Below are 12,298 nucleotides of genomic sequence, written 5' to 3'. Positions count from 1 at the left end.
CTTGTCGCAGAATGCCAGCGACAAGGTTGTTGCCGCTGCCGCTGTCGCAGTCGCTGCTGTCGCTGCTGCGAGCGGTCTGCTGGGTAAGCCATTAAGCGGAATCAGTGCGAGCTCATAAATAAATGAGTTAATCAACATATTGACGCAGACAGGACGAGACTTTACCTTAATGCAGCGGGACACATTAAAGTTGAGAGAGAGGGTGAGCGAGAGAGATAGACTGAGAGCCAACTGATGGGTTTTCAATTAATCCCCTGTGAGGCAGACTCCGGTCGATATGATGTATAGCAATTTACTGGAAAACTGCTTTATTGATCTCATTACAGCGATGCTTTTTCAAACTAATTAATTGAGTTGAGGTCTTAAGTGCTTGAAGATTAAGAATATTATATTGTATATTATAAATAATGCCACCTTGATAACATAATGCAACAGAGGCTGATTCGAAATATTTATTAAAATGGAATTAGGAATATATTTTCCTCTAAGAAGAGTTTACTCTATTCAATACCAATGTATGACTCATATGAATATTTTCTACTTTTCGTAATGCTTTAAAATCCTTTAAGATCATCATTCACAATATCTTCGTTTTTATATTTACATAAAATGACACGTTCCATACAACCTCCCCAGAGAATGCGAAGATAAACTTATAAAGGCCCTCTGCTAATATATCCGGATAATTTCCATTGTCGGCAGTACACATATCAAATACATACAAGCCCCTCGGCCAGGGTAGCAATACGTTGCCCTCGAAGTTGGGCAAATTCGTACAATTTCTCGCATCGGCCATAGCGATTTCATCGTAATAGCTTTTCATATTTATGAAAATTTGCTTCGGTATGTTAAAGGGCAATTTCCTGAACTCTTTTAGGTTTCCACTGGGACTCTGAAAGATAATCAACTCAAACTGATTTGCAACATTAGAACAGCGAAATTTCGTGCTCCGATTCCATTTTCTTGATATCCTACCATAATTGTTCTGTCGATATCATATTGACAGTCAATGGTGCCTGAGACGCCAACCTGATATCGCCCTACTCGTTGGATTCGCAGGTCTGGCTTCAGTTTCGCCTCATTGTCGCTGAATCCTTCCACATATAGGAATTCATATGTCCAACGACGCTGTACGAGTATTCTCAGCCTGATACACATTTGTGATTTATTCTCTATATTTACATACCTTAGACTCACAGTTTCCCAGGACAGTAAACAGCAGCAGCAGCAAATTTTTTCCAACACACTTGTCGAGTATCATTTTCAAAATTTTTAATGATTTAATTTTGTGCCCATGATAGCGTTTATATATAGCACCTGTGCTGATCAGTTTGTACCTCTAATCATATCTTTCTATAATAAGGCGCTCGCACGCCAACACAAATGTTCCAAATGAACAACATAAAAAGATAGTTTAATTACAGGGCATGTAACGAGCAGAAGGAGGAGTGGCAGACCCAATAATGCATATTCTATGTATATTCTAAAACATTATCATTGCTTTAATTTTTATAATTAATTAACTAGTCTAAATAACTGGGATATTTTTTTTGGCAGGCGGAGACAACGCTTATTTCAATCAAAATTTAAATATCAAATACTCATTCAGTAACTTTAAAAGAGTATATTAGTTTTGTGACCATTGTACGTATATATTTTCTACTTTTCGTAATGCTTTAAAATCCTTTAAGATCATCATTCACAATATCTTCGTTTTTATATTTACATAAAATGACACGTTCCATACAACCTCCCCAGAGAATGCGAAGATAAACTTATAAAGGCCCTCTGCTAATATATCCGGATAATTTCCATTGTCGGCAGTACACATATCAAATACATACAAGCCTCTCGGCCAGGGTAGCAATACGTTGCCCTCGAAGTTGGGCAAATTCGTACAATTTCTCGCATCGGCCATAGCGATTTCATCGTAATACTTTCTCATATTTATGAAAATTTGCTTCGGTATGGTAAAGGGCAATTTCCTGAACTCTTTTAGGTTTCCACTGGGACTCTGAAAGATAATCAACTCAAACTGATTTGCAACATTAGAAGAGTGAAATTTCGTGCTCCAATTCCATTTTCTTGATATCCTACCATGGTTGTTCTGTCGATATCATATTGCCAGTCAATGGTGCCTGAGACGCCAACCTGATATCGCCCTACTCGTTGGATTCGCAGGTCTGGCTTCAGTTTCGCCTCATTGTCGCTGAATCCTTCCGCATAGAGGAATTCATATGTCCAACGACGCTGTACGAGTATTCTCAGCCTGATACATATTTGTGATTTATTCTCTATATTTACATACCTTAGACTCACAGTTTCCCAGGACAGTAAACAGCAGCAGCAGCAAATTTTTTCCAACACACTTGTCGAGTATCATTTTCAGAATTTTTAATGATATAATTTTGTGCCCATGATAGCGTTTATATATAGCACCTGTGCTGATCAGTTTGTACCTCTAATCATATCTTTCTATAATAAGGCGCTCGCACGCCAACACAAATGTTCCAAATGAACAACATAAAAAGATAGTTTAATTACAGGGCATGTAACGAGCAGAAGGAGGCGTGGCAGACCCAATAATGCATATTCTATGTATATATTCTAAAACATTATCATTGCTTTAATTTTTATAATTAATTAACTAGTCTAAATAACTGGGATATTTTTTTTGGCAGGCGGAGACAACGCTTATTTCAATCAAAATTTAAATATCAAATACTCATTCAGTAACTTTAAAAGAGTATATTAGTTTTGTGACCATTGTACGTCCCATTGTCTTATAATCTCTACACATAGATTTGCATTGTAGATCATGTAGAAAATATTTATTTTTGTTAATCCATTCCTTGAATGCATGATATAGTGAAAGAAAGTCTTAGAACTAGAAAAATCAATTATATATGCCCATACAACGTATGGCAGATGACTATATATACACCTCTATAATAATATGTACACAATATTGTGTACTTTTCCTCTTGTAATGTGAAGTGACTGAAAATTTGTATTATATTTTTATTGTAAATAATAAAGCTAAATTGAATATTATCCCCTGTGATTCTCCCTCAGATTAGGTTGGTTTTTACATTTACATAAAATGTCATATTCCAATTAACCTCGCCGGAGAATGTTACAACATTCTTATAGAGGCCTTCTGCTATTATTTCCGGTGCATTTCCACGGTCGGCAGTACACATATTAAATGTATACAAATTTCTCGGAAAGGATAGCAGTAAATCACCCTCGGAGGCGGGCAGATTCGTACAGTTTTGCAAATTTGGCAATACGACCTCATCGTAAGTTTTCTTCATATTTATAAAAATTTGCTTCGGTATGGCAAAGGGCATTGGTCTAAAGTCTCCTAGAGTACCAAAAGGACTCTGAAAGATACTAATCTCTATCTGAACATTAGAAAAGTTAAGTTTCATGTTCCGATGATATCTAGTCCATATCCTACCATAGTTGTATTATCGATTTCGTAATTCACGTCCAAGCTGCCTGAGATGCCAATCCGATAACGACCCACTCGTTCGATACGTATTTCTGGCTTTAGTTTTGACTCGTTCTCGCTGTATGCTTCCGCAGTTATGAATTCATAACTCCAACGGCGCTTGCAGTCACAGCTTTCCAGGACAGCCAATAGCATCAGTAGGCAATTACTTCCCAAAGACTTGTCGATTCTCATTTTCGGACTTTCAAATATGTCAATTTTGTGCTCATGGACAGCATTTATATAGCTCTTGTGCTGATCAGCTTATCTCAGCTCAGCAGCTTATCAGCTTATCTCCAGTGCTAATGATACCTTTCTATAATAACGCTTTAACACGCCAATGTGTTCCATATGAACAACACGAAACGATAGCTTAATTATATGTTTGCCATTTGAAAATGCGAAATCGAAGTTTAATTACTTTATTTAAGTGCAATTAGAACGAAGCGTGGCAGAACTAATTAAGTATATTTGTATATTCTAGAACATGACGAACCAATGATTCTACAAGCACAAAAAAACAATAGTGATTAAGCAGGGTAGCTGCTCTTAAAAGTGGATTGTAAGAGGAAAGGGTGTTTATAGGATACACAACACAAATAGAGCTATTTCTGACTTTAACCCAAATATAGAGCTCTTTAAGAACTGAGCTGGAATGCATACATGTGCTTCACTCTCAATCATTTATTTAAACCTTAAATTTCTACTCAAACAACACAATTATGAGCCATGCACGCGTCGCTTGTTAGATTGTTAGCCAGCTATAATGAACAGTTGGGCTCACTAATGATGGCAGTAATCGGCTGGGGTTTTAATTTGTATTTTTCATTTCTATTTTTTGGTTGACATCGGCGCCGCATGTCATGTTATTTAGAAACAGCAGCAGCGACCGCTAGTGTCCTGTTGATCATTTGCATGGCCATCGATAATACGACGGATGCAGACAGATGCCATTGCCAGCCAGAATGCAGACAGCTGGCGTGCCAAATATGCGAATTATTTGGCCCCCGTCCAAACAGCGGGACAGCTGGGCAACTGAACAGCTGAACGGGGCGGCAGCGGTTGCCACTGGGGAAATTGTGTCACTGTCCGATTGCAGTCCCTTCTGTCCACACAGTGTCGCGTGTGTCGTCTCTGTCGTGTGTGTCGCAGCGCGTCCATGAATGAATGAAAAGTGCTTAATTGCTTGTGACGGTGTTAAATAAATTCTTAATTGCTTCGCACTTTGCGCGTTTGCAACGTTAATAGGATTTCCGCTTGCACACATAGCTGCGCTGCAGTCGAGTCCTGCACATCCCTGTGACACTCCCCATTCCGCTCACTCTATAGGCTGTCAAATTTCTTTCATTTTATTGCCGTTAATTTTGTGCAATCTCGTTTTTTTTTTCCACATTTTTTATTTTATTTTTTTAGTTTGGCCGGCAGCCAGCGTGCAAATCCTTTTAGCCAAGTGTCAGCCAGTCACACGGCACATCATTTGCAAGGCAAAACGCTAAATTTCATTTTACAACCACCCTCCAGCGCGCTGCACGCGTCGTATGCGCAATGCCTGTCTGGCTGTTTGGCTGTCTGCCTGCCAGCCTGCTGTTGACGTTGAGAGCTCAAAAGTGTGCAACAAAAAGTAAAAATGAATTAAAAAAACACACAGAAACAACTACAGCAAAATTAACATGTGCCACATGCACACACACACCCATACACACATACACACACACACATGTTACAGAAAAACTAATGACTTAATAGCTTCGCACAGCTTAAAAGCTGCTGATTGCAATTAACATAGGCAAAGGACGCACGCTGCGCCCAAGGACCCTTTCGCACCGTTTATTGCCTGCCGGCCAATTCGTTTGGCAACATTCAATAAGTTTGAGCGCTTCAAGAACAATTACACAACTTAGCAAACAATTACGAGCCAAAGCGGCGACAAAGTGAAAAGAAATCGCAACAAAAGTGAAAATAAAACTTAGGAGAAGAGAGTGATAAAGGGGGAGGAGTGAGTGTTGGTGAGTGTGAATGACGAGCTGATACCCTGTAGAGAAGTGAAGAATTAGATTGAGACTTCGAGTTTGCATTTGTAAGAATCTCCCTTAGCTCGTTTTCTCATGCTCATCGATTTTCTTTTCTTATGCCTCTCACTTTTGAGAGGCATAAGCCAAATACCTCTTTTCACATCTCCCTTCACTGGGTATACTAAACTTGAAGTAAAAAACCCCAGTGCGAGTTGAAAGTTGGGAATTTCTTTTATTTAAAACAAGAATTTTAATTTTACTTAGAGCTTTGAGTGCAGACAACATTCAACAACGTCGACGTTGACGCCGACGCCGACGGCGACAGTGAGGGCGACTGCGGCGACTTGTAATGAAATTTACATAATTTAGAAAGACATTTTTTGAGCAACTTTCCATTGTTGTTGTTGTTTTTATACCCTGAACCCATTGAAAATGGGAAATCAGGGTATAATGGTTTTGTGAAAAAGTATGTAACGGGCAGAAGGAGGCGTGGCAGACCCCATAAAGTATATATATTCTTGATCAGCGCGACGAGCTGAGTTGATATAGCCCTGTCCGTCTGTCCGTCCGTCCGTCCGTCCGTCCGTCCGTCCGTCCGTATGAGTGCGTCGATCTCAGAAGTTATAAGAGCTAGAAAGCTGAAATTTGGCATGCATACTCGTGTGTACCATACGCAGTACGAGTTTGCTTTATTTTTTCGATAATTCATCCGATAACTTTTTTATCGAGAATAATCGAAAAATCGACATTGTTTTTTCAGCCTAATTTGAACACTTTTAGACCTGTAGTCTTCAAATTTGCGTTGTATATTAAGTTAATCGATAGAAAGATTTTGTAATTTACAGATTTTGGATACCACGCCCCCTTCGCCCTCAATTTGTAAAAAACGCATTTCAAGTACTAGAGACTTGCGCTTTGGAATGTACACACATATTCATCATATGATTACACTCTGAAAGTTTCATTAAGATCTTATGTCTACAAAAGAAATTATTCAACAAATAAATTCTCATAATATTGCCCACACTGCAGCGCAGCCCAAGCGCAGTCGCTGCTTACTGCGCAGTTAGCAGAGCGCATGCTTATGCGTGCGTGTGGATGCATGTGTATGTATGTGTGCACAAACGAAGTGCAGAATGATTAGAATATCAGCTTAGAGGGTTCAGGGTATCTCCTAGTCGAGCAGTCTCGACTAGAGCCTTCTTACTTGTTGTTGTTGCTGCTGCTGTGGCTGGTGCTCGCATTAGAGTTGGGGCTGAACGCGTATAAACAAGACATTTCCGCCACTTTAATTTTCAAAAGCTTACACTTGAGATTTTATTGGCCAATTCATTGTTGGCTACGAAAAAAAGGGGCCAAGGAAAGCAATGCAGCCAGAAAATCAAGGGTAAGAATTCAGTTCGCGCAAAAAATGGCAACTGAAAGCGAACCAAACTTGCAAATTGCTGAGATGAAAAAAAAGTAAGATAAAAGAGACAGAAAGAGAGAGAGAGAGTGAGTGGAAGAAAGAGTTCGGGTAAAAAAGTGTGCTAGAAAATGGGCAACAAATTAAAAGAAAGTTTAAATACTCTATCTAAAGTGAAAAGCGGTTGATTAGATGAGATCTCAATTATGCACAGTGAGGGAAAAGATTAACTAAAGTTTATATTCAGAGATGGCATATTAGCAATTTAAAGTGAATTGAAATGCTCTAAAGTAGTAAATAAATAAATAAAGAACGAGTTAAAGCAAAAATTTCTACTATTTTAGTTAAAATCTTAACTATATTTAAATATTGTAATCGGCAGAGCTTAACTAAGTTATAGACTATATAAAAAACGCTCAACCTGCTCTCTGTCTTTTCAAGTGTATTCGAAGAAAAAAAACTGCTTCAGATAGTAACCGAAAATTTCAATAGACGAATAAAACTGCAGACATTGGGGTAGTGAAAAATGCTGCTGCCCAAACTAAAGTCCTGCTGGTCCTTTAGTCCAATGTCGTCTACATCGATTTACCCGAAACGTGGAAAATTGTAAAAAAGCCAAAGGCGTCGCGGCAACGTCAACATGATGGCGGAGGAGTAGGAAAAGCCGCAGCAGTTCCTCAATTCATTTCCATAAAGTCTGCGCAAAGTTGCGAACAGTTGGAAAAGGGTCACGTGAATATATTTGTTTGCGCTTTGACCGGCTTATTGAATAGTTATGACCAGCTCTCAGTCCACTTAATAGCACATAATCCTCAAGCAATATTCCTATTCTCCATTTCTTTTTTTTCTGTCCACAGTGACCTGCTGAAGAAGCTGTCCGTGAAGGCGGGCCTCATTGGCTGCTTCCGCGGTCTGGTGGTCAATGGCGAAATACTCGACATCTACAGCTACATGTCTGTGCACCTGTCGGAGATTATCAAGGACTGTAAGCCGTCCTGTGTGCCATCGCCCTGTCGCAATGGCGCCCAGTGCAAGGAGCTATGGAGCAGCTTCAAGTGTGTCTGCAACAATCCCTGGGCGCACATTGGCGAGTTCTGCGAGACAAGTAAGTCTGCTCTATCTATTCGACAAATCTAGCTCCTGACCTGAACCTCTGACCGTTGCAGACATCAATGAGAAGGCGCTCACGTTTATCAATCGCGAATCGTTTCTAATGCGCAACTATTTGAGTGTCGGCACCACGCCGGCAATACTGCTGCACGGCATTGAGGACGAGCGCGAGATGCTGAAGGGCATTCTCAGTCAGAACATCTTGATCAATCTGCGCACCTACGACACCAACTCCCTGGTGCTGTACGCCAACGACCACTACAACAACTTTGTGCATCTGTACATCAGTCAAGCGCGCGAAATTGTCTTCCTCTACAACTATGGCGACGAGATTGTCAACCTAACACTGCAGGACGAAACGCTGATGGGCAACCTGAAGAGCATACAGGTGGCAATTGTGCGCGGCGAACAGGAGACGCGCATGCATGTCAATCAGCGCAGCGTGAGCATCGAACGGGGCACTCTGCTCCTGGACGAGTATGCCAACAAGCCGTGGAGTAATCCAGAGAAGGGTAAGTGATACAACATTGAGTATGAATAGAGCTGTCAAAACCATCGATGGTATCGAGGGCAATCCTTTTGACGATCAATGGCTCACTTAGCGGACAGCAGATAGAACGGAAATGGAAATTTATTTCTGCTAATCTTTTTCGTGCTCTAGAATCTTTTATTGTTGAAATTTCTTAAAGGCTAATATAAAGGAGTTCGCTTTGTAGAATCTTAAAGCTTAGCAAGGCAGAAATAGAAAGGAAGAGAACGTAGTTAAATCTAAAAAAAATTTAAATATTAATTTTCTTATTCAAGAATTAATAAAAGCCTGAGTGCAGAAAATTATGAAGATGATCTCAAGTTATCAAATATATTTATTTAATATAAAAGGCTTGAAAAAACCTAAAAAAAATATAAAAAAAATATTAAATAAATAAAAAAATTTAAATAAATAAAAAAAAATTAAATAAATAAATAAAAATAATAATAAAGCAATAAAGAATGGACTGTCTATACTATCGACCATTTTTTTAATTCCACGAGGTATAAAAACATATTGCATATTTCTAGGCAAAACAAGAACATCCACTAAAATATTCGCTAAATCTGAAAAAAAAAGTTCAGCTCTAGTACACATTTTTTCTGAGTGTAATCTTTTATTAAATAGATGGAATCATATCATATAGTCAGCATTACACAACTTAAAATATCCTCAGCTAGGTCAAAACGATGTGATTTTCCAACATATAGTTTATCAACTAAAAATTTTCTACGTGTAAATATTTATTACTAACACAAGTTAGGCCCCCGTCACAAAGAAAACAAAAAACGATTACCAAGCAGCTATTGCACACCCACACTCACACCTGAACCAAGCGACAGAGAGCTCGGCTCGCGTTTACTTTCGTCACCTCCAGCGGCTGCTCATCCTCGAGGATTTGGCATGATGAGAGGAGGTGTTGCTGTTGCTCTGCGCTTCATCTTGGGCGGCCAGCTCCTCGTCGATGAGCAGCTCAAAGTTGCCCAGGGCATCCGCTGTGGGCACCTTATTCCAGCGCACATCCGGAACACCGTCCGGCGGCAGCACCACCGACAATATATTGTCGATCAGCTTGTATTTGAGTATGCGATCGTTGACTGTGGTCGATGTGAGCGAGGGCGAGGCATTCACCTCGACGAGCCACGGTTTCAGTGCATTATCAATGATGATGTCGTAGCCATAGCACTCGAAGCAATGTCGATCGCTGGCCATGACTGGCGCCACGGCACGCAGCGAGTGCACAATCAGCCAGGAGATGGCACCGAACAGACGATCCGTCACCTCCTTGCCACGCGTCCCCTCCAAGTAGAGTGCCAGATTCTGCACGGACCATTTGCCGCCATGCAAGGTATTGTACTCGCCGCCATGCTTCTGCACGCTCACATTGGTCAAGTGGACGTACATGTTGTCCAGCTCCGTCACGCTCGTATCGTACTTAACCGTGCAAAAGCGACAAAAGCCGAGCTTAAAGAGATATGCCTTCAAAGGTCTAAACGAGGCAACGAGCACATATAGCCGTAAGTCGAACTTCTTGCCACCGATCAGCAGAGGATTGTCTATGTAGCGTGAGATGACATACGATTCCTTGGCAATCTGTGGATGAAATGGGCCCTTGGCCTCCCTCGACCATTTCTTCAGTTTGCTCAGCTTGTTGATGAGAAAAATTCCAGCGCCTTGCGATTTGCCACAAGGCTTCATGATCCAAGTGCTTAACGGAAACTTGCGATATTCCTCTACAAACATATTGTAGTCAGCGGGCAGCACAAAAGTCGTCGGCACAAAGTCCAAGTAGAGATAGCGCGTGCCGCTCGAGTTGTTCGATTCGGTTTTCTCGGCCAGCGGATTGCCGTCACGCTCGAGATCCTTGCGATACCGCTTGATGTTCTTCACCAGCAAATCCTTGCGCGAGAGCTCATAGTGATTGGGAAAGTGATTGATCATCTGATTGTCGTGCATGCGATAGCCACTGTCCACGCTGAAGATATTCCGGCACGTCTGCACGCCGGCCCAATAGAAATGCCAATCATCGTCTCCGTTCACCTGATTCCAGCCGCGCTTCTCAAAGTTGTTAACCAACACCGATTTGTCCAGATCCGTGCAGAAGCCGATTTTGATTCGCTCATGAGACGAAGCGACTCCAGCACCGCCTGCCGCATTGCTGTTCCCATTATTCGCGCCCGGCAATCGGCCGTACATGGTGGCAACGCTCTGGTCGATTGTCGGCTGCAGACTGGCAATGCGCTGCGTCCATTCGCCGATGGGCCCGGCGCAGCCATAATAAACAATTGTGCCCTCGCCATCCCCAGCGCCGCCGCCGCTAGTGCCGTCGGCGTTGCGACTATAAACCCTCACATAGCCCTGCATTGACAGGCGGTTGCCTAGCGTCTAGTCGGCAATTGTTTGGTTTCGTTTCGTTTCGATTTGTTTTTGTTCTTTTGTTTTTATTTGCGTTTTATTTCTTTTGGTTATTGAACCAACAAAGCCTTTGCTCCTGCCGTCCTGTTGCTGCCTTCCAACTCTTTAGCTAGCACTGGCTGCTTGCCTGACAGCTCCTGTTGCCTAACCTCGCCTCAATTACTCCCCTGCGCGTTTTTCTTTTTTATGCGCCGCCAAGCGCAGCATGAAAATTTTCAAATAGTTTAGCAAGTAAAGTTGCAAAAATGCCAAAAATTTCAGCGCGCACACACACACACAAATTCACTGAGAGGGAGACACGCACATAGAGTGAAAATCCGTGCACTCCGATCGCCAAATTATATGCACTTCAAATGTTTCCTTTTTATTCACCAACAAACACACACATACACATTCACGCCCGTGCGTGCTTGTTTAGCTCGATAAAAGAGGCGAAAAAAATATATGCAAAAGAAAAAAGTATGTAAAAAATCAAAAATAGAAAAGAGAAAAAAAAACCGACTGTGTGAAAGCAATTGAAATGGCAAAACTTTCCACTATGGCATAAAAACATTCAGCTGCTTTATAGTTGTTTCAAATTTGTGAGCAGCATATGTTAATAAAACTGAAAAAGAAACAGCTGAAACTAAAGCTAAAACTGATGCTGAATCTGAATTGTTGATGCAGAAAACGTTTTCAAAATATATAAAAATGGAAAACAAATCACATTCGACTGTCCATTGGATTAGCTTTTGATAAACATTGAATGTCAATTATATTGAAATCGTTTTTTTATATTCCACGAAAAAGTTCCATTTTCTGTTTACAAACATGAATCCCAAATATGAAACATGCACAAAACAAGTAAAAATGCATTATTGGGGACTGCCTGACTAGTAGATACTTGGAGTCCTTAGATTTATAGAGATAACTAGGAAATGGGATGAGATATAAAATGGAAAGAAACACTCGTAGTGGGTATGGTATATGGGAGTATATATGAATATTCAAAATTGCCAATCTCCAGCTTTTGTAGTACACGAGATACCCGCAATGAAAGACATATAGACAGATGGGCGGATATACCCCAATCAGTCTTCCACGCCTCCTTCTCCCTCTCTCTCTCTTTTACATACATTTAAATGAAACATAGTACCCTTTAGTCCCATTTTCAATAGGTATAAAAAAGGATTATCAAATATGAATCAAATTTTACATGTAACATAAAGTTTTAAAATATTTGTTATTCAGAAATATCGATTGAGCACCAGAGGCAATGCGAGTTTAGTTGCGATGCGAGCTAACAGCTAACAAATGACAACAATTCATTAGACTATATTAATAATTATCAA

At 40.6% G+C, this 12,298-nt stretch overlaps 2 protein-coding genes across 10 annotated transcripts in view; one reads left to right on the top strand and one right to left on the bottom strand.

Moving 5' to 3' along the window:
- LOC6581351 overlaps positions 1-12,298 on the top strand; it is a 74,457-nt gene that overhangs the window by 39,090 nt on the left and 23,069 nt on the right. For all 9 annotated transcript variants that reach the window (XM_044010174.1, XM_044010173.1, XM_044010175.1 and 6 more), the window contains 2 exons: positions 7,771-8,018; positions 8,080-8,535. In XM_044010174.1, coding sequence (XP_043866109.1) covers positions 7,771-8,018; positions 8,080-8,535 — 704 coding nt within the window. The remainder of the gene's footprint in view (positions 1-7,770; positions 8,019-8,079; positions 8,536-12,298) is intronic.
- On the bottom strand, positions 9,149-11,498 carry LOC6581352 (probable tubulin polyglutamylase TTLL1). Its single transcript, XM_002007051.4, has one exon. It carries the CDS (start codon positions 10,914-10,916, stop codon positions 9,420-9,422), a length of 1,497 nt encoding a protein of 498 aa, XP_002007087.2. The 5' UTR covers positions 10,917-11,498; the 3' UTR covers positions 9,149-9,419.

The sequence above is a fragment of the Drosophila mojavensis genome, unplaced genomic scaffold, assembly GCF_018153725.1.
Source record: "Drosophila mojavensis isolate 15081-1352.22 unplaced genomic scaffold, ASM1815372v1 contig_74, whole genome shotgun sequence".
Lineage (NCBI taxonomy): Eukaryota > Metazoa > Arthropoda > Insecta > Diptera > Drosophilidae > Drosophila > Drosophila mojavensis.
Note: the sequence above shows the minus strand (reverse complement) of the source record. Positions and strands in the feature narration are given on the sequence as shown.